At 38.2% G+C, this 22,320-nt stretch overlaps 2 protein-coding genes across 17 annotated transcripts; both read left to right on the forward strand.

Moving 5' to 3' along the window:
• Window positions 1-4,019: 4,019 nt before the first annotated feature.
• Window positions 4,020-8,151, forward strand: LOC139189088 (uncharacterized). Its single transcript, XM_070807359.1, has 3 exons — window positions 4,020-4,722; window positions 6,201-7,844; window positions 7,931-8,151. Exons 2-3 carry the CDS (start codon window positions 6,212-6,214, stop codon window positions 8,107-8,109), a joined length of 1,812 nt encoding a protein of 603 aa, XP_070663460.1. The 5' UTR covers window positions 4,020-4,722; window positions 6,201-6,211; the 3' UTR covers window positions 8,110-8,151.
• A 1,652-nt stretch (window positions 8,152-9,803) lies between these two features.
• On the forward strand, window positions 9,804-21,747 carry LOC103422850 (uncharacterized). 16 transcript variants are annotated; one of them, XM_070808001.1, is made up of 10 exons: window positions 9,806-9,957; window positions 10,045-10,362; window positions 10,478-10,523; window positions 10,719-10,768; window positions 10,922-10,962; window positions 11,323-11,398; window positions 19,650-19,726; window positions 20,551-20,635; window positions 20,819-20,868; window positions 21,417-21,747. In XM_070808001.1, the coding sequence occupies exons 7-10, from the start codon at window positions 19,688-19,690 to the stop codon at window positions 21,549-21,551; spliced, it is 309 nt and encodes a 102-aa protein (XP_070664102.1). In that variant the 5' UTR covers window positions 9,806-9,957; window positions 10,045-10,362; window positions 10,478-10,523; window positions 10,719-10,768; window positions 10,922-10,962; window positions 11,323-11,398; window positions 19,650-19,687; the 3' UTR covers window positions 21,552-21,747. The 16 variants fall into 16 exon arrangements, with proteins under 16 accessions (XP_070664105.1, XP_070664102.1, XP_070664108.1 ...); XM_070808007.1 differs by lacking the exon at window positions 21,417-21,747 and adding an exon at window positions 20,277-20,374 and having other exon boundaries at window positions 20,797-21,221; XM_070808000.1 differs by adding an exon at window positions 11,778-11,846 and having other exon boundaries at window positions 9,807-10,362.
• The last annotated feature ends 573 nt before the right edge of the window (window positions 21,748-22,320 follow it).

Genomic DNA, 22,320 nt, shown 5'->3' on the forward strand with positions numbered 1-22,320 from the left:
GGTAGATGTTTTATTGACCGCCTATAATGAGTCCTGTGACAATAAACTTTTAGCCATTTACAAAATATATATTCTATGATGAATCAGAAAGCAAATAATTATTTTGTCATCTTATTGAAAATTCATAAGATTAATGATATGCAAATATCATTATTTTCTCCAAGGACTTGCTTACGAATCTGTATATAATTGATGATGGTGTTGACAATGAATTAAAGGCATGAAGATTTTTAATTTAGATTATTGTCGACTAATCTTATCATGTATATATCAATGCATGCTTATTGTACATGTATATTTGTGATTTCATGATGCATGCTTCCGCTATTATATTTTGGTTGAAATCACAAATAGGGAGGAAGATGAACATCGAGTTCTCCAGAAGAAATAGTGGTCTTGATTATCTCGTTTTAATCAAGATATATTGTTGTGATATATATCCAAACATTATCAAATTTTGGTTGATCTTGCTCAATGGATATTGAACTAGATATTGAACTAGTTAAGATCAAATTGAATGCAAAAATATTGTGCTTGCTATTCTGATTTTGATCATTGTTGAAACTGGTGATTTTGGGTTTATGTGAGATAAGTTTTTCCGAATGGATTGTGACTATCTTTTGATACATAGACTGTTTTGCATAATGGTTTAGATGTATATGACTAAACTGAGATTATGCAATAGGTAAGGAATCGGGAACCAATTGGTTCATATCTCCGGTTTCTTTATCGGTTGTGCAGTATATTCTGCTTATGCTTAAGTGGGAGAATCATATGTTCGAATGTAAGCATAAGGCTAAGAGTATTTAGGCCGGCCATTATAATTCATATAGATACTTAAAAACCAGTTTATGGTTTTATTGAAGCAATTGGTTGAATTATTTGTGTTACTTAATTTGTTTAAGTAATGAGAAGGATCCTATTATGTTAGCATTCAAAAGGAAACGAATTTGGTTTCCATATGGATTCTGATTAGTCATTCATTATATTGGAATGATTTTTAGTTAATATAGTTGCTATTAACTTGTACTTAACTTGGTTGTGTTGAGTATGGCCTTGATAAGTGGGAGCAAATTGGTTTGGTTTTGCTATAATAGTTCACTTAATTACAAAGTGCAAATTAAGTATGTTGTAACTTTTGAGTTAATTCTACGATGTAACAGAAAAGATTCTTAAGTTTAACACTTTAAAATGCATAGGTAAGTTGTATGTGAGGTTAAGCTTTTGTTATCCAAAAGATTTGGTGATATGATAAAGCTGTTGATTGATATAACTGTGCTGTTCATACAATTATGAATAATTTTAAGAGCCTACTGTCAAGAATGTGTGGTATTTTTTAGTTTGGGCTGTATGAGTGGGAGTAGACGTCTTGTTTACTCTTGAGCTTAGATACATTGACATGAATATGAATTGGACATTGTGATTTATAAGTTAAATCTGTATTTTGTGTTGCAGAGGCAATTATAAATTCATTGTTTTGGTTTATGTAAGCTGGTTGTATCTTTGTACTAGTGTGTTGATGAATAACTTATGTGATCACCTTTATATTGAATTTGAGATGATTATTTACTGTTGTGAATCATACTCAAGTGGGAGAATATTAGAGTATGAATGTGATTCTCACAGTTTAGTAATAATCATTGTTATTTCAGATTGGTATAAAGAGGTCTTAATGTGTTTATAAGAGTTAATTCAACTTTGGTTTGGATTGAAACTCTACTGTTGGCTTGAGAATAGAACTCATACTTGTACAAGGATTGGTCTTGTATTCCTTGTAGGATTATTATAGGGTAATCCAGATTTTGTAGTATAAAAACCACAAGCCCCTGCTCTTACAAAAGCGCGCTCTTATTGTACCAATTACCTATAACTTGGAGAGCATTGAGTTTTGTAGAGAGGAGAAGGTTGTGTGTAAAGGGTGTCTTGGTATGCGTCAATGTGACAGTTGAAGAAGATGGAGAAGTCGGATTGCACATGCAATGCCATGGCTTGGTGCTTTACGTGTCCTGCTGTATTCTTGAACCCAGTTCCTCCTTGAAACCCTAGCAGTCATGGCTTATTCTTCCTCCGCTTTGGAAGATAAGTTTATTTCCCTTTAATTGTTTGATTGGTTTATTGTAATTATATTTGTTATATCTGTGATCCTAGTAACTTGTTGATTTTCAGATTAAATCTTACAGTATATTCATTTTGTTCATCAAGTGCAAAACCTACAATTCAGGGTGCAAGTCTTAGATAATATGGTCCAAAATATGTTTCCCTGACTAGATCAAAACAAAGCACATATTCAAATTAGTATACAGTTCCATGAGTTTTGCATGAGATTAGAGAGAACATGTGTATAATAGTGAGGTACAACTATAAGAGCATTTACAATGTTGGTTAGAATATTTCCATCTGGTGGCGGGTAAGCGTACCTATGATGTGTAAAATCAAAGCATTTTAAAATAAACCTATTGGAGGGTACAACATAATTTTCTCAAATACAGGACGACCCTCATAATTTTCAACTAACGATCAAAACCCATTTGGCAATTAACACAAAGAACTTGCTTCTCAAAACCCTTCACCACCATGATTGCCAAAAAAAAAATCAAATTTAGCCCCAAATTACTTTAGTCTAAAGTAGGAGGGGAAATTGCACTATTCATATGAACAGTGACTTGGGATGGATTTTGAGTTATTTACAAATTTGCCATCGCCTTTTCCTTCCGTTTCCATCCCCTTTTCATTCCCTCTTTTTCTCTCCCGATTATCTCTGTGTCATGGAAGAAAATGCCGATAATATCGGCGAAATATCGCCGATATTATCGGTTTTTCGGGATGGCGATATTAAAAGTGGTATCCGAAGGCTTTTCGGCCAAATATCGCGATATTATCGATAATATCGATAATATCGCGATATTTTGGAAATATCGGCGAAATATCCATGGACGGTGGAATCGGAATCCGAGGCGACGTCGGAGAAGAACGCCGGAGACGGTGGGGCGATTCCCAGGCCGGTTTCATCCCAAAAACCTTGCAAAAACACGAATCTTAACATCAATTTCACATATATACATCAGATTTCACGCATGCATAAACGATTCAAGGCAGGGTGAAGTCGGTTTAGGGTTTAGGGTTTCATGGAATCTCACCTGACGAAGACGAAGACGAACGATCCTTGCTCAGCGGCGCACCTCTGACTTCGCCTGAGCCACGATCAACGGCGAAGGGAGAAGAGAGATCGAGAGATCTCTGTGTGTGTGTGTGTGTTTGGGAGAAGAGAGATCGGAGATCTCTCTTTGTATGTGGGTGTTTGGGAAAAGAGAGATCGGAGAAGGGAGAAGAGAGATCGGAGAATGGAGAAGAGAGATCGAGAGATCTCTGTGTGCGTGTGTGTGTTTGGCAGAAGAGAGATCGGAGATCTCTGTGAGTCCGATCTCTGTGTGTGCGTGTGTTGGACTTGGATCCGATGTCAACCTGTGGAGCTCTCTGTGTGAGTGTGTGTGTGGGAGAAGAGAAGGGAGAAGAGAGATCGAGAAGGATGATCGAGAGAGAGAGAGACTGAGGAGCTCTCTGTGTGAGTGTGTGTGTGGAAGAAGAGAAGGGAGAAGAGAGAACGAGAAGGATCGAGAGAGAGAGAGACTGAGGTTGTCTGCGTGCGTGCGTTGTGTGTGCGTGCGATGTGTCTTTTGAGTGTGTGGGTTCCTCCTGTCAGGAGGATACAACTCACTCAATAATCCCTGACAAGTTTTACAATTATTTGGACATGAGACAATTATAATTTGTATTCTTTTCAGACCATGAATGGTGGTCATTTGTGTGTGTGTGTGTGGGTTCCTCCTGTCAGGAGGACACATGACTCACTCCATATTCTCGACAACACGAACAATTATTTGGACAATTTCATGCAGCTTTTACCATTATAATTTGTAGTCTTTTCAAACCATGGACGGTGGTTTCATTCAAAACCGTGTGCCAATATTGTTTTAAAAGGTGGAGTTTCAGAGTTATTGTGTTATTCTTTCAAAGTTGTCATTGTGAAAAAATTTCAAGAGGTGGAGTATCAGTATCAGAGGAGCCTTTTCGATTATTTTATTTCCCTTACCCCTTTCAAAGTCATTCCAGATCCAGAGCTTAAACACAAAGGGTTCCATATTTAAAGTAAGTTTACAAACTTATATTTATATTCTTATAATTTATACAACAACAAAAAAATTTGTGTGAACTCGTATGTTAATTTTTTAAGTAATTAATACTTGCATGTTAGTTTTTGTAAGTAATTAAGTAATGTTAACAATTGCATGTTAATTTTTTTAAGTAATTAAGTAATGTTAATACTTGCATGTTAGTTTTTGTAAGTAATTAAGTAATGTTAACAATTACATGTTAATTTTTTTTAAGTAATTAATACTTGCATGTTAGTTTTTGTAAGTAATTAAGTAATGTTAATACTTGCATGTTAGTTTTTGTAAGTAATTAAGTAATGTTAACAATTGCATGTTAATTTTTTTAAGTAATTAAGTAATGTTAATACTTGCATGTTAGTTTTTGTAAGTAATTAAGTATTGTTAATAATTACATGTTAATTTTTTTTAAGTAATTAAGTAATGTTGTATAATTATTCCCTAGGATAATTTTAATATGTTTAATGTTATTTATTATTTTATTTCCCTTACCATTTTCAAAGTCATTCCAGATCCATTCCAAAGCTTGAACACAAAGGGTTCCATATTTAAGGTAAGTTTACAAACTTATATTTATATTATTGTAATTTATACAACAACAAATAAATTTGTGTGGACTCGTATGTTAATTTTTTTAAGTAATTAATACTTGCATGTTAATTTTTGTAAGTAGTTAAGTAATGTTAACAATTGCTTGTTAATTTTTTGTAAGTAATTAAGTAATGTTGTATAATTATTCCCTACGATAATTTTAATATGTTTAATGTTATTTATTATTTTATTAATATTAGGTTTTATTATCAAATAGGATTATTATTCATTAATATTTGGTTTTTTATTATCAAATTGGATTATTATTCATTAAATTAGATTATTATAAAATTGGATTATTATTCATTAAATTGGATTATTCATTAAATTGGCTTATTATCAAATTGGACTATTCATTAAAGCCCACTCAATGTAGTCTCCAAACTTGACCTTAGGCCCAAATCTCAAACATAACCACACTTGGGTTGGGTTGGGTTGAACCAAAAGGTCCAAAACTTAGGGAAAAAAAAAACGAATTATTCATTTTTATTCATTAATATTAGGTTTTTTTTATTATCAAATTGGATTATTCATTAAATTGAATTATTATTAAAGTGGATTATTATTAAATTGGATTATTATCAAAAAGGAATATTATTCTTCACTATGTTTTATATTAGGATTATTTTCATGAAACATAATTATCATCATTTATAGTAGGATTATTTATATTAGGATTATTATCAAAAAGGAATATTATTCATCATTTATATTAGGATTATTTTTTTATCAAATTGGATTATTATTCATTAATATTAGGTTTTGTTATTATCAAATTGGATTATTATTCATTAAATTAGATTATTATAAAATTGGATTATTATTCATTAAATTGGATTATTCATTAAATTGGCTTATTATCAAATTGGACTATTCATTAAAGCCCACTTAATGTAGTCTCCAAACTTGACCTTAAGCCAAAATCTCAAATATAACCAAACTTGGGTTGGGTTGGGTTGAACCAAAAGGTTCAAAACTTAGGAAAAAAAAAACGAATTATTCATTTTTATTCATTAATATTAGGTTTTTTTTATTATCAAATTGGATTATTCATTAAATTGGATTATTATTAAAGTGGATTATTATTAAATTGGATTATTATCAAAAAGGAATATTATTCTTCACTATGTTTTATATTAGGATTATTTTCATAAAACATAATTATCATCATTTATAGTAGGATTATTTATATTAGGATTATTATCAAAAAGGAATATTATTCATCATTTATATTAGGATTATTTTTTTATCAAATTGGATTATTATTCATTAATATTAGGTTTTATTATTCCATATTATTTTTTTAATTACTTAAATTTTTACAATCATTTTCTTTACTTCATATTGTATTCTTCTGTAGAATAACTTTATTATTTAGGTTCTGTAGAATAACTTTATTATGTAATTCTTTTGTCTAATTTTCATGAAAAATAAATGTAGGTACGTTTAAGATGTCTAGTGGAGCTAGTAAACGTGATCCAGCTTGGGAACATGGCTACCCAATAGACGGAAACAAACATGGCACAATTTGCAAATATTGTGGTCGGGTAATGAAGAGTGGTGGAGTGACACGACTTAAGTACCATCTTAGTGGATTAGATCCAGCAAAAAATGTCCAACGATGCGATAATGTCCCCCCAGAAGTGAAGGCATTCATCAGCACATTATTAAAAAATAAAAAACAGCAGAAGGAAAAGATGACACAAGGAATGGAAAATATTCGAGCTGGGCTACGGGGAGAAGTCTATGGCCAAGCGGTTGACAGTGATGATGATGACGATGAGGACGAATGTGATGATGACATGGGACCTGAAGAACGACGCAGTTTGAAACAAGCATTACGTGCCTCCAAACAGTCAGCATGGGAAAGAGAACACCTTCATAAAATTCCTAATAGGGGACAAGGTTCCGGGACAAGTGGTGGTGCACAAATGAGACGGGGTGGCAGTCTTAGAGAATCACAACCAACACCACCAATAGCCCCAAGTTTATATAAGTCATCCAACGCACGTCAAAATAGTGTTTGGAGTTATTTCAAGGGAGGTAATGTGAAGGAGGGAATGGGGCGTCTAATTAGCAAGTTCTTTATCTATGAAAATGTCTCTGCTGCGAAGGCATCATCACATCATTTCAAAAATATGGTAGTGGGATGTCAACAGGCCGGTGTTGGAGTACAACCTCCCACTCCCTATGAGATAAGAAACAAATATTTGGATATGGAGTATTTTGACATTGGCGAGTATGTTAACAAGTTGAGGTCAAAGTGGGAAACTAATGGTTGCACAATCATGTGTGACGGATGGACCGGCCCGACCAGATTATCTATCATCAACTTCATGGTATACTCCAAGGGAAAGACAATTTTTTTGAAGTCTGTTGATGCTTCAGACCATATAAAGAATTACAAGTATATTTACAAATTATTGAGGGATGTAATCATGGAGGTGGGAGAGCATAATGTTGTCCAAGTCGTGACCGACAACGGTTCTGCATTTGTCAAAGCTGGAAAAAAGTTAATGAAGCATCATAATGTGTTTTGGACATCATGTGCAGCACATTGTATTGATCTTATGTTTGAGGCAATGGGGAAGAGAGAGAATGTTGCTACTGTGGTCAAAAGAGCTAGAACGATCACAAATTATATTTACAATCACGGTTGGTTGTTGGCAAAGATGCGTGAATTTTGCAGAGGAGAAATTATTCGTCCAGCTACCACTCGATTCGCCACCAACTATATTGCATTAAACAGCCTACTCAAGAAGAAAGCAGGGTTGAAGCAACTATTCACTAGTGACGATTGGGCCAACCACAATTTCAGCCGCTCAAATACAGGTCGTATGGTGGAAAGTATAGTGCTTGATCATGCTTTTTGGAGTCAAACAGAACATGTGTGTCAAGTGTTTGAACCTCTTTACAAAGTTTTACGGATCGTTGACACAGAAGTGTATCCTACTATGGGGGCAGTATATGAGTTGATGCGTGTAGTGAAGGATGAATTGGAAAGAAAACATGGTGCAAGGTGGGTCGTAAAAATAATTGAAGACCGATGGTATAAAACATTATACCACGATTTGCATGCAGCAGGTATAAATTATGTCATAATTTGCAATTCATTTCTTTAGTTGCATAAGTATTATTTATCTTATTAGAGTATGTGTTTCTTTGAACAGCATATTATTTGAATCCCCGATACCAATACAGACCCGGTGTTGGAGATGATGGTAACCTTATACGTGCTGTACATAATGTATACTCTAAATTAGACCCTGCATCACCAGCAGTTGGCCAATTTGGAAATGAGGTACACAATTACTTAAATTATAATAATTACTTTGTTGGATTAAACTAACACAATTTATTGTATTCAGCTAACATGGTTTAAAGATGCAAGAAGAACATTTGGAGAACCAACATCAGTTGCTACTCGAACAAATATGTCTCCTAGTGAGTATAAACATATTTCACTATAAGTTTATAATAGAATTTGTTGGAGTTATTAGGCTTATCAACATTATTTTTCATTGTAGCTGAATGGTGGATCATGTATGGGACCGATGCACCAACTGTGAGAAAGTTAGCAATAAAAGTATTATCACAAACAGCTTCCTCATCTGCTTGTGAAAGAAATTGGAGCACATTTGCACTCATACACACAAAGCAAAGAAATAAGTTGGCTCATAGTAGCTTGGAAAAATTAGTTTATTGCTACTACAACATGAAGCTTCAAATTCGAGATAAGGAAGCAGAAATCGATCATGTCGACCGTGGTGACCCACTAGATGTGTTTGATATTGTTGGTGAAGATGATGATACGGAGGGTAACCAACTTTTTCAATGGATTAGACCTCTTCATTTAGATGATGATGAAGGCAACCCAGCTCCCAGAGTTGCTGAAGAAGCACGTAATGAAGGGATAAATGTAGAAAGAGTATTAGAGGAGGAGGTGGAATCTAGCAGCGCTGACTCTTTCGAAGAACTTTTGCACCCAACACCAAGCAACACTGGAATTCCACATTTTTCCAATCCTACACAACCACAACATCGTGCTGATACTAATGATAGCTCTAGTACAAGATCAGGAGACTCACCTACCACCGGAGGTGGGAATGATGAAGGACATAGTGGAGCTGGAGGTAGTGGAGCTGGAGGTAGTGGTGGTGGATATGGAAACTATTATGGACCACCACCTCCCGGATATATGAGCCCCTTCACTGGTGAGGCAAACTTCACGCATGCAACATAGAATGATGACCATGGCAGTAGGCGGGCAGGACCAGGAATTGGTGCCATAGGGAAGGACTATACTCGCAGAGAAAGAGGCAAAGGGATTTTGTCAAGTCAAGAAGATGACTCGTTATCTAGAACTTCAGACTTTGTTGGATTGGGAAGTAGTAACTATGGTTATACTCATAACCAACCATTTCCCTACCCTTCATATCCCATTCCTGTTGGGATGGAATCGAGCGACTCATGGAATCAATCCCAGCCTCAATCTTCAAATGATTTTTCTTATGGACAACCTCAACCAATCTCGGATCCATATGGGTGACATATTAACAATTACATGCAAAACTATTTTGGGGATTTATCATTTGATAACTACTCTTCACAATACACTCATTCTACACATAGAGATGATGAAGATAATGACAAATTTGAACCTCATAGGAACTCTATGTTGTACTAAAGTGTAAAATATTGTACTAATTCATTATATATAAATGATTATGGTGTGTTTAGACTTCTTTCATTAATTACTACATATTTTCTACACTCATAATGTTTGTCAGATCACTATATAATCAACTTGATAATGTTAAATCCATCATGCAATGCATTTCTTTCCAATTTTTTGTGATAAACTAATATATAATTGACTAAATAAACATCCTACAAAGTTTCAATAAAAATTTCCAAGTTTTTCTTACAATTTCCGTGGTTTCCATGTAATTTTTATCGATATCGATATTTTACCGATATTTCCATCGATATTTCCGTGTTTTCAGACTACCGATATTTCCGATATCACCGATATTTTCTTCCTTGCTCTGTGTAACCATCTATCGAATCCCCCATCCCTCCCTTTTCTCACTCTGTAATTTCCCTCAAATCCCTCGCCGATTCTCTCTCGCCATTCTCAGTCTACCCTTTCTCAGCTTGCAGCTCCATGCTCCACCTCCAGATTATAGCATCGGGTGTAAGGTTTTCCTTTTCTGTTTTCTTTTTCCCGATTTGTTGAATTTGTATTTTATTGTTTTCCTATCACCCTTTGACGACAAGGTAGCAATTGTGACGGCTTCCACTCAAGGCATTGGCTCTTGAAGGCGCCTCCGTCGTCATCTCCTCCCGCAAGCGGGTCACTCTCCGACACTCCGGAGGCGGTACAGTAGCGAGGAGGATTCGGATCCGGAGTACGGAGACAGGAGGCGGAAAACGATGAGGAGGAGGAAGAAAGATGATGATAGAGAAAATAAGAGGAGGAAGAGAGATAAGGAGAGGAAGAGAAGGAGGAGAGAGAGATGAAGAAGAAGGAGAGAGGAAAGGTAGGAGCGGTGATGAATTCATGGGGGAAGTATGGGATCATCAGAGAAACTGATATGTGGTATGTTTGCTGAATTTTCTACTGTTTTAGGGTTTTAAAGTTTCTGTTTGGCTGATGAGGAAACGTAGGAAAAAGAGATTTACTTCTCCCACTTGAATTTGATTGTTTTGTATAGGAACAAACGACCAGAGTTCACAGCATGGTTACTGGAAGTAAAACAGGTAATTCATTTTCCAACTATTTTACTACCACACGAAACCATTAACTTGCAGAGGGGTTTATCTTATTAATAAAGTTTCTAAGGTTGTAGAGTTTACTTTTTGATTTGTATGTGTTTCGAAGCCTGTGTTGATCCGTTTCGGAATTGCAGTCGTTGATAAGATAGTTCTAATGGTAATTGTTTTATCTTTCATTAGGTGAACTTGGAACATCTGGCAAATTGGGAAGAGAAACAGATGTTCAAACAGTAAGTGGGTGTGTGTGTTTACAGATGTGTGGATGCATTTAGTTTATCTTCTCCAAAAGCATCTTTATAATGAAGATAACATGAATTTGCTAGGGTTTTTTTTTATATTTTGTTTCTTACAATTTGAGTAGAAATTTGTTTCCATTTTATTAGGTTCATGGAAGATCACAGTACAGCTAGCTTCCCGTTGAAAAGTAAGCTTCTATTGTATTAGCTTGGGGCAGTTTAATTTACTTGCCAGAAAAGAAAAAGTTATAAAGCTTTGTTCCTGCTGTTGTGTTCTCTCCTTTTAGGTAGAAATTATATCTTAATGTGCTTAAGCACCTGAATTTAGGCTAGGTCTAATGAAATGATATGCCATATTTTATAGATCAGTCACAATATTTTTGAACCCGAGGTTGTGGTGTTCACACTTTTTCTCTTAGGATTTAGAGGGCGATACAATGTGTGTATGATCTAATTTGAGTGAAATATCCTTCTTGATTTGCCTAATTCTTTCAAGTGTTATCATAACTTTGTGTGTGATTGATCATTGTGTATAACCAATATACCAGACAACATAACTGAAGGCCATGCCTGCAGAGACTGAACCATAACCGAAGCCCATGCCTGCATCAATTGATTGAAAAGGTAAAAATCATTTCCAAATCTTTTGTGCAATGCGGTTAGGTTTGCACGGCCTATTTATTTGTTGCATTTTATTTTTGGCCTGAAATTATGCTGATATTTTCTAGGTTGTGTGAAATTTCACTAAATCAAATATGAAATCGTCTTAATTTTCACGGCATTATCGATATCGGCCCCGATTATTTTTCTGTGAATGAAGCTTGGAAATTGGAATAGATGGCCCTGGTTGTGTGAAATGTTTGGATGGGATTTTGTATTATTCCATTAAACAAAATTAATTCTCTATGCGAAGCCAAATATTTGATTTTTCACTGTGGTTTGTTACTTTGATGGTTGATCACAAATGTAATTTCTTTCTTTTTTTCTTATGCGTTCTTTGTAGCACCCTCCCCTCACTTTCTCAATTATTGGTTGGGAATGCAAAAATGGATGAGCTGAGAAAAGGAGAGATGTTAGTTTTCTACATTTGACTAGAACCATACAACAACAACAACAACAACAACAAAGCCTTTTCCCACTAAGTGGGGTCGGCTATATGAATCCTAGAACGCCATTGCGCTCGGTTTTGTGTCATGTCCTCCGTTAGAACCAAGTACTCTAAGTCTTTTCTTAGAGTCTCTTCCAAAGTTTTCCTAGGTCTTCCTCTACCCCTTTGGCCCTGAACCTCTGTCCCGTAGTCACATCTTCGAACCGGAGCGTCAGTAGGCCTTCTTTGCACATGTCCAAATCACCGGAACCGATTTTCTCTCATCTTTCCTTCAATTTCGGCCACTCCTACTTTACCTCGAATATCCTCATTTCCAATCTTATCATTTCTTGTGTGCCCACACAACCCACGAAGCATCCTCGTCTCCGCCACACCCATTTTGTGTACGTGTTGATGCTTCACCGCCCAACATTCTGTGTCATACAACATCGCTGGCCTTATTGTCGTCCTATAAAATTTTCCCTTGAGCTTCAGTGGCCTACGACGGTCACACAACCCGCCGGATGCACACTTACACTTCATCTATCCAACTTCTATTCTATGGTTGAGATCTCTCTCTAATTCTCCGTTCTCTTGCACGATATATCCTAGGTAGCGAAAACGGTCGCTTTTTGTGATCTTCGCTAGATTGCTCCGATCATTAGTGTGGATAAGTATATAAATGGATATAGATAGGAAAGCAAACACAAGATGTACGTGGTTCACCCAGATTGGCTACGTCCACGGAATAGAGGAGTTCTCATTAATTGTGAAGGGTTTACACAAGTACATAGGTTCAAGCTTTCCTTTAGTGAGTACAGGTGAATGATTTAGTACAAATGACATTAGGAAATATTGTGGGAGAATGATCTCGTAATCACGAAACTTCTAAGTATCGGAATGTGGTATCGTCTTGACTTGCCTTATCTGTCTCATAGGTAGATGTGGCATCTTCTCTGGAAGTACTCTTCCTCCATCCAGGGGTGGTATCTTTAACTGGTGGAGATGCACAAGGTAATGTATCAATTTCACTTGAAGCTTACTTGTAGTTTCAGGCTTGGTCAAGCGCGATACAAACCATGTAGTAGGAGTCCCTCAAGTTGCCGAGCTAGGGGATTTGCTGAAAGAGGTGACAGACAAGGTAAGCAATCAGAGCTCCGGCTGATTGTTCACATTCTCCCTATCTTGCAGGCAGCATGAAGGATAAAGAGAAGAAAAATGAGAAGAGATGATATGGGATACTTTTGCTTTTGAAGAAGTAACTTTCCACAGGCTTATTCTTGAACTGAGCTGGAGGGTTTTCTGGTTTCCTCCAGAGTATAAGGCCGACTGAAGAATTTGAGGGTCAAAACAAGTCCATCAAATCTAGAGTACGTTCGACCCTACTGATATGGGATACTTTTGCTTTGACAGAGTAATGGATGTATCGGCACGTGTGCTGTTACGCTTGTCTCCACATGCTTCCTTGTATCCTTCTCACTTGCCCTATCTGTTCCTCAGGCAGATGCGGTATCTTCCCTGGAAGCATAAGATGTTGAAGATGAGTACTCGAGAGCAATGCCAGGTAAGTAAGTTCCAGGTAGTCAGTTCCTGGCTGGAAGCTTGATTCCAAGTGCTGACTGATTGCTCTCTTTCTCCTTGTCTTGCAGGTAAGAACAAGGCCAAAGGAAAAGACAGGGAAAAAGCATGATATGGGATACTCTTGCTTTTAACCCTGATGATATGAGATATTCTTGCTCTAGTATAACTTGTTTGCAGAGGTATTATCGGGGGGAAAGAAAGCTGAATATTTCGAAAGGCTTCGTTGAGAGTGCCCTCTCATATATGAGGAAGGGTTGAGCATTTTTGCAGGTCTGTCTGTCCGTTGGGGATGGAGGTTGACATATATAGGAGTCTCCTTAACAACAAGTAGTAATGCTATTCCTTTACCCTGTCAGAGCACTTTGAAAAAGTGGTCTGTGGTATGTGGAAAGCTGATGTTGCGTGTGAAGATTACAGACAGCTTTATCCAATGAGATCCGGCTCTTGTAGTTGGGAAAGTGTTGCCTCTTCGGTTTTCGAACAAGCAATCCTATCAGGGATCTGGCTCTCGAGATTCGGAGAACGATGTCTCTTCGATTTTTGAGAAAGTAATCATGTTGGGAGTCTGGCTCTCGAGATTCGGAGGGCGGTGCCTCTTCGATTTTGGAGCAAGCAATCTTGTTGGGAGTGTTTTCTCGAATGTGAGTAAAGGTTGGGCATGTTTGCTAGTCTACCTTGCCACGAAGCACAGAGGTTGACACACAGGGACTTTCCAATTATCCAGCAATGGTACTGTTTCTTTACCCTCTCTTCGATTTTTGAGAAAGTAGTCATGTTGGGAGTCTGGCTCTCGAGATTCGGAGGACGGTGCCTCTTCGATTTTGGAGCAAGCAATCTTGTTGGGAGTGTTTTCTCGAATGTGAGTAAAGGTTGGGCATGTTTGCTAGTCTACCTTGCCACGAAGCACAGAGGTTGACACACAAGGACTTTCCTATTATCCAGCAGTGATACTGTTCCTTTACCCTTGTGGGTAATAATATGGGGTAGCTAGACCTTCAAAATTTATGTGTCTAAACTTTGTTAGTGCTGTTTCTTTGCTATTCTTTTACCCGTCTTGGTCAGAGCGATGTAGTGGAAGCTGCAAGCTTCACGTGCTCAACTTTGGCAGAGAACTTTGGCAGAGTTATCTGTGATACACATGAACTACTATTGCGTGTGGGAAGTGGGTGATTGAACAGTAAGACTCATGTGCTTTCTACTTCACCAGAAGTCTTCGACAGAATGCCCATAATTTCCGCAAAGCTGAGTGTGCGTGTGACAGGTGCTGCCAAGGCTGGAAAAGTAGGTGCCTCTTCGATTTTTGAGATCGGCCCTCGTGGTCTCTGAGCAGCCCAACTTTTGAGAAAGCAAGCGCCTCTTCGATTTCTGAGATCGGCCTTCGTGGTCTTTGAGCAGCCCAACTTTTGAGAAAGCAGACGCCTCTTCGATTTCTGAGATCGACCCTCGTGGTCTCTGAGCAGCCCAGCTTTTGAGAAAGCAAACGCCTCTTCGATTTCTGAGCAGGCGCCTCTTCGATTTCTGAAGCTCCGTCGAGTGCAGATTTTTATAGGGGCTGGCATTAAGTTCCAAAGCACACTTGAATCTCCACCAGTACAAGCTCCATTCTTACACTTCTAAGATCTTGATTTGTTCGACCTCTTCTCTCTTCAACACCTTTGAAAATGTCTGGCCCCTCCGACCGTCGTTTTGACTTGAACCTTGTTGAAGAGGCAGCCCCGCCTTCTCCAGACAACATATGGCGCCCATCCTTCGTCTCCCCTACTGGTCCTCTTACCGTTGGGGATTCCGTTATGAAGAATGATATGACCGCTGCGGTGGTGGCCAGGAACCTTCTCACTCCCAAAGATAACAGACTACTTTCCAAACGATCTGATGAGTTAGCTGTTAAGGATTCTCTGGCTCTCAGTGTTCAGTGTGCAGGTTCTGTGTCTAATATGGCCCAACGCCTATTTGCTCGAACCCGCCAAGTTGAATCATTGGCGGCTGAAGTGATGAGTCTCAAACAGGAGATTAGAGGGCTCAAGCATGAGAATAAACAGTTGCACCGTCTCGCACATGACTATGCTACAAACATGAAGAGGAAGCTGGACCAGATGAAGGAATCTGATGGTCAGGTTTTACTTGATCATCAGAGATTTGTGGGTTTGTTCCAAAGGCATTTATTGCCTTCGTCTTCTGGGGCTGTACCGCGTAATGAAGCTCCAAATGATCAACCTCTGATGCCTCCTCCTTCTAGGGTTCTGTCCAGTACTGAGGCTCCGAATGATCCCCCTCCGGTGCCTTCTCTTTCTGGGGCTCTACCGACTGCTGCGACTTCTCCTAAGCAACCTTTGTGAAGGCTCTCTCTTGTTTGTTTATTTTGACTCATGTATATGTACATATTTGTAGCTTATCGGGGATATCAATAAATAAGTTTTCCTTCATTTTAACGTATTGTGTTAAATACACCAAAGCCTTCTTCGCTAAGTTCTTTGAATTTTCTTTTGTTGGAGCTTTGTGAGTGGAGCATGTAGGTTGAGGTAGTGTTCCCTTAATTTCCTGAGTGAGGAAAACTTCTCGGTTGGAGACTTGGAAAATCCAAGTCACTGAGTGGGATCGGCTACATGAATCTTAGAACGCCATTGTGCTCGGTCCTGTGTCATGTCCTTCGTTAGATCCAAGTACTCTAAGTCTTTTCTTAGAGTCTCTTCCAAAGTTTTCCTAGGTCTTCCTCTACCCCTTCGGCCCTGAACCTCTGTCCCATAGTCGCATCTTCTAATCGGAGCGTCAGTAGGCCTTCTTTGCACATGTCCAAACCACCGTAACCGATTTTCTCTCATCTTTCCTTCAATTTCGGCTACTCCTACTTTACCCCGGATATCCTCATTCCTAATCTTATCCTTTCTCGTGTGCCCACACATCCAACGAAGCATCCTCATCTCCGCTACACCCATTTTGTGTACGTGTTGATGCTTCACCGCCCAACATTCTGTGCCATACAGCATCGCCGGCCTTATTGCCGTCCTATAAAATTTTCCCTTGAGCTTCAGTGGCATACGGCGGTCACACAACACGCCGGATGCACTCTTCCACTTCATCCATCCAGCTTGTATTCTATGGTTGAGATCTCCATCTAATTCTCCGTTCTTTTGCAAGATAGATCCTAGGTAACGAAAACGATCGCTCTTTGGTATTTCTTGATCACCGATCCTCACCCCTAACTCGTTTTGGCCTCCATTTGCACTGAACTTGCACTCCATATATTCTGTCTTTGATCGGCTTAGGCGAAGACCTTTAGATTCCAACACTTCTTTCCAAAGGTTAAGCTTTGCATTTACCCCTTCCTGAGTTTCATCTATCAACACTATATCGTCTGCGAAAAGCATACACCAAGGAATATCATCTTGAATATGTCCTGTTAACTCATCCATTACCAACGCAAAAAGGTAAGGACTTAAGGATGAGCCTTGATGTAATCCTACAGTTATGGGAAAGCTTTCAGTTTGTCCTTCATGAGTTCTTACGGCAGTCTTTGCTCCTTCATACATATCCTTTATAGCTTGGATATATGCTACTCGTACTCCTTTCTTCTCTAAAATCCTCCAAAGAATGTCTCTTGGGACCCTATCGTACGCTTTCTCCAAATCTATAAAGACCATGTGTAAATCCTTTTTCCCATCTCTATATCTTTCCATCAATCTTCGTAAGAGATAGATTGCCTCCATGGTTGAGCGCCCTGGCATGAACCCGAATTGGTTGTCCGAAACCCGTGTCTCTTGCCTCAATCTATGCTCAATGACTCTCTCCCAGAGCTTCATTGTATGACTCATTAGCTTAATACCCCTATAGTTCATGCAATTTTGTACGTCGCCCTTATTCTTGTAGATAGGCACTAAAGTGCTCGTTCGCCACTCATTTGGCATCTTCTTCGTTTTCAAAATCCTATTGAAAAGGTCAGTGAGCCATGTTATACCTGTCTCTCCCAAAACTTTCCACACTTCGATTGGTATCTCGTCTGGGCCTATTGCTTTTCTTTGCTTCATCTTCTTCAAAGCTACAACCACTTCTTCCTTCCGGATTCGACGATAAAAAGAGTAGTTTCTACACTCTTCTGAGTTACTCAACTCCCCTAAAGAAGCACTCCTTTCATGTCCTTCATTGAAAAGATTATGAAAATAACCTCTCCATCTGTCTTTAACCGCATTCTCTGTAGCAAGAACTTTTCCATCCTCATCCTTGATGCACCTCACTTGGTTTAGGTCCCTTGTCTTCTTTTCCCTTGCTCTAGCTAGTTTATAGATATCCAACTCTCCTTCTTTGGTATCTAGTCGTTTATACATATCGTCGTAAGCCGCTAACTTAGCTTCTCTCACAGCTTTCTTCGCCTCTTGCTTCGCTTTTCTATACCTTTCACCATTTTCATCAGTCCTATCCTTGTATAAGGCTTTACAACATTCCTTCTTAGCCTTCACCTTTGTTTGTACCTCCTCATTCCACCACCAAGATTCCTTTTGGTGTGGGGCAAAGCCCTTGGACTCTCCTAATACCTCTTTTGCTACTTTTCGGATACAACTAGCCATGGAATCCCACATTTGGCTAGCTTCCCCCTCTCTATCCCACACACACTGGGTGATTACTTTCTCTTTGAAAATGGCTTGTTTTTCTTCTTTTAGATTCCACCATCTAGTCCTTGGGCACTTCCAAGTCTTGTTCTTTTGTCTCACTCTTTTGATATGTACATCCATCACCAACAAGCGATGTTGATTAGCCACGCTCTCTCCTGGTATAACTTTGCAATCCTTACAAGTTATACGATCCCCTTTCCTCATTAGAAGAAAATCTATTTGTGTTTTTGACGACCCACTCTTGTAGGTGATCACATGTTCTTCTCTCTTCTTAAAGAAGGTGTTGGCTAAGAAGAGATCAAATGCCATTGCAAAATCCAAGATAGCTTCCCCATCATCGTTTCTCTCCCCAAAACCATGGCCACCATGAAAACCTCCATAGTTGCCTGTCTCCTTGCCCACGTGTCCATTTAAATCTCCTCCTATAAATAACTTCTCCGTCTGAGCAATTCCTTGCACCAAGTCTCCAAGATCTTCCCAAAATTTCTCCTTCGACCTCGTATCCAACCCTACTTGAGGTGCGTACGCACTAATCACATTGATAAGTTCTTGTCCTATTACAATCTTGATTGCCATGATTCTATCTCCTACCCTCTTGACATCTACAACATCTTGTACCAAGGTCTTGTCCACGATGATGCCAACACCGTTTCTCGTTCTATGTGTGCCCGAATACCAAAGTTTAAACCCTGAGTTTTCTAGATCCTTTGCCTTACTACCAACCCACTTAGTTTCTTGTAGGCACATAATATTTATCCTTCTCCTCACCATAACTTCCACTACTTCCATAGATTTTCCCGTTAAGGTTCCTATATTCCACGTTCCTAAACGCATTTTGCTCTCTTGAACTCTACTCTTCTGTCCTAGCTTTTTCACCCTCCCCCGTCTAATAGGATCAAAGTACTTCTTTTGTGTGTCCCGGGTAAAGTTGATAGGAGCATATGCTCCCAAACAACTTTGAGTGGAGTCGTTCGAAAAGAAGTTTCTATGGCCCCCTTGCTCATTTAACACTGCATCCGGATGCCGATGGAGATACAGCGACCCTTGCTCACTTATCACTGTGCTCGGGCCGCACAGCGCGCCACTTACGGGTGACGCCCTAGCTTTAGCGCTATTTTGTTCTGGATTCATTTTCATAAGGATTCGACGTGATCATGGAGTGCCGGCTGTCGACTACCTGACGCCCTCCCCCTCCTCCTTTATCCGGGCTTGGGACCGGCCATGTAAGACATAGGCGGAGTTATTTGACTAGAACCATATTTAAAATTTTTTATATCTGAAATATTATTGATCAATTGTAACTTGCCCTGTTGCTATTTGCTAATGACAGAGGCTAGGAAGATTGTACTTATTCTGTTCGTAGATGCAAGCCTAGAAATTAAGTGTGTATAGGGTTAAATCAATTGATGCTATAGTATTTGTTAAAATTGTTAGATTTAGGGGTTTGGTAAATTGATTTTAGAGATGTTATTTTTAAGGTACCTTTGACTCTTAATTGCCATATGGCATTCAATATATACTCTATTGCTTGCTGGGGTTTACCCTTTGGAGCATTTTATTACGTTTCTTCTTGCTCACTGACTGAAAATTTTAAACGCTCTAGGTGAATGTAGATGCTGCAAAACCCTGCCCGAAAAAGGGATGAAAGCCAGCAATTCAACTTGCTACTGCGATACACAGGTATGTTGAAAACTTTCCCAAATCCTCTGTGGTTACACAATTATACAGGTGTGTATGTACAGCTTTATACATGCATCTATGGAAATGCATATGTTTGAGCCTGGTTTTTGTTTTAATTTATAGGCTGGTTGTCAGGTTCTAGCTGTGTGAAGTTTATGTCGTTAATTTTAATTTTTTATGAAAGTAGCTCATGTTTGCTTACCCAGCGGTGGTTGTTCTGATTTAGTGGTTAAAAATGGAAATTTCACTCGCAATACGGGATTAATTGAGGTTCATGCATGCATCATTGGTGTAAATTTGAGAGACGGAATGATATATGTATGTGTAAAATCCCTCCGTTTGGTTTTTTATTGCATTGTTTAAGTGGTGAATTGCACAGAAAATGGGGGAAGAGAGGGGTACAAATTATTTTACGAGTTTAAAATTGCTCATTTTGCACCACACTAGCAGTTTGACTGTTATCAAATTGGATGTGTGTTTTCTCTTGATTTCAATTCTTGGTTCTATCCATTTTGCACCCCTATTAATTCCCAAATCATTTGTCATATAGATTGACATAAAAAAAAACAGAGAGACAATTATGGAGTGCATACTGATGCTGCATGCACTACCCAGTCTGCCATCAACAGTGGTGTAATACTTCATTAGGTACACAGTACACTCATTCCCTTTATAATTGGGTTTAGTACGAAAATTTTCAAAATTTTCAAGCTGGTAAATATGATTTGGTTCTGTTTGATTGATTGTTTATTTAGGGTTTTTCTTTATAATTCAGTAAATGATTGCTCCTTTGGCTATAAAATTTGACCCCTATAAATTTCCAGGTTATTCTGGGACTTTGTCAACAGCGCAGAGTTCTCTTCACGGCGCATCACTATTCCGTGCAGCATAGCTCGGTAGCAGTTTTAGGTGAGTCTCAATTGCCCATTACTGTTCATCTTCTTTTGAATTTCTGTGCAAATATTTTTGAAGTCCAAGTGATTCAAATTTCAAATTTGTGTAAATTGATAAGTGTGGGTGTAGACACCCAATATGGCTTTTACATGGTGTTGCTATCTGGTTTTTGACAGAATTATATTGGGGACTGTCCAGATTTTGGTTTAGCTGCAGATGAAGCAAGATCAAGAGGTTATAAATTAGAGGTATAATTTATTTTTTATATTTGATGCATCGTTGGATTAATGAATACAGTAGGAACATTGACTTGGTGTATGTGTTTTCATTCATTTTTTAGAATGGAAAACTGAATTTTGTGTGTTTATGACTCTGTATATACTCTGTACTTATTTTAATTACAGTAAAAGTGATTGAAAATAGCATTATTTGGTAGTAAGGAAAATTAGGGTTTCAATTAAAGGATGGCCGGAGGAGGAGGAAGACCTTTGGAGCAAGCACCAACTAGGGCAGTTGTCGATGTTTGTTTTGTTTTGGTTTTGGTTTCGATCCACATCGAATATTTCATTCATTTAATGGAAAGGTTTCCTTTCACACGTAATTGGGTTAATTTCATCTTATGAAGTCACTTTCGGGTTTATTATGAATGCAAAATGAGGTATTTTGATTAAATTTTAATTGCACTCCTTGCAATGGTTGACAAAGAGAAACAAAAGAGCTCTCTATGAAGCTCTTGAGAATATGGTATTAGGGTTCCTATCTTTGCATCTAACAGTAGGATAAGATCGCATTTCAGATATATGTACGTCGAAGGTTGTTGGAACAACTTGGCATCCATGCAATAATAAGCAAGATGTCAAATCGGACAAAGGCAAAGATAAGAGTGGTGCTTCAGATGACAACTCCCACGGAAGGCTTCTCTCAGCCTTGAATTCCAGTGGGGGGTGACCGATATGAGCTGCTGGAGATGACAAATGTGCTCCCAAGGTGCACTGGATTGTCCATGCTTTTAGTTTTATCAAATATGACAAGTTGATATACATGTTTTCTTTGTTTTTTGACTCATACAAATGAAACTAAATGTGATTTTACAAGGTTGCTTTGATTGTTGCCAATTTGATTCTAAAGCAATCTCCACTGTTGTCTTGCATATGATCTTAAATGCCATCTCTGTAGCTACGAATGTGCTATACTTACTGTTAACGTGATTCTTAAACCATTTGTGCTAATTGTACAATGTCTTTTCATGTCAACTGAGTTGAATGTAGATAAAAGCCAAGCTGCATATCTTACTAACCCCATTCACTGCATATCCCTGAGTTCATTCATGATTGTGTTCAATTTATTCAGGTTAAATGTGTCTTATTCATGTGGTTGAGGGTACATTCAATTCCCGCAGCAAAGCGCGGACATATTTTCTAGTTTATCCTAATCTCACTCCATGAACTGTTCAAACTACATTTAACATGAACATTATACTGCATAAAATCAGCATTAGACAAATCTAATCAAGGGTTTGGAGCTAGAAGCTTAGCTAAAAAATTTCATCATACAATCAACAACAACCAAGGCTAATCAAGTTTTTTGGATTTAGACACAATTTTTTTTTGAACCTGAAATTTGGCCTTTCAATTTAACTCTGCGCTGCTTGTGGAAAAACCGCAACCGCCAAAGGTAAGGTTTTGATAGAGAATCAAAGA

Source organism: Malus domestica, chromosome 11 (genome assembly GCF_042453785.1).
Source record: "Malus domestica chromosome 11, GDT2T_hap1".
Classification (NCBI taxonomy): domain Eukaryota; kingdom Viridiplantae; phylum Streptophyta; class Magnoliopsida; order Rosales; family Rosaceae; genus Malus; species Malus domestica.

Excerpts from the sequence above, each read along its gene's own strand:
- LOC139189088 (XM_070807359.1), top strand. The coding sequence starts at position 6,212 with ATGTCTAGTGGAGCTAGTAAACGTGATCCAGCTTGGGAACATGGCTAC. Across the intron at positions 7,845-7,930 it reads CCACGATTTGCATGCAGCAG|CATATTATTTGAATCCCCGA; the intron begins GTATAAATTATG and ends TTCTTTGAACAG.
- LOC103422850 (XM_070808001.1), top strand. The coding sequence starts at position 19,688 with ATGAAAGCCAGCAATTCAACTTGCTACTGCGATACACAG. Across the intron at positions 19,727-20,550 it reads CTTGCTACTGCGATACACAG|GTTATTCTGGGACTTTGTCA; the intron begins GTATGTTGAAAA and ends ATAAATTTCCAG. Across the intron at positions 20,636-20,818 it reads TAGCTCGGTAGCAGTTTTAG|ATTTTGGTTTAGCTGCAGAT; the intron begins GTGAGTCTCAAT and ends GGGACTGTCCAG.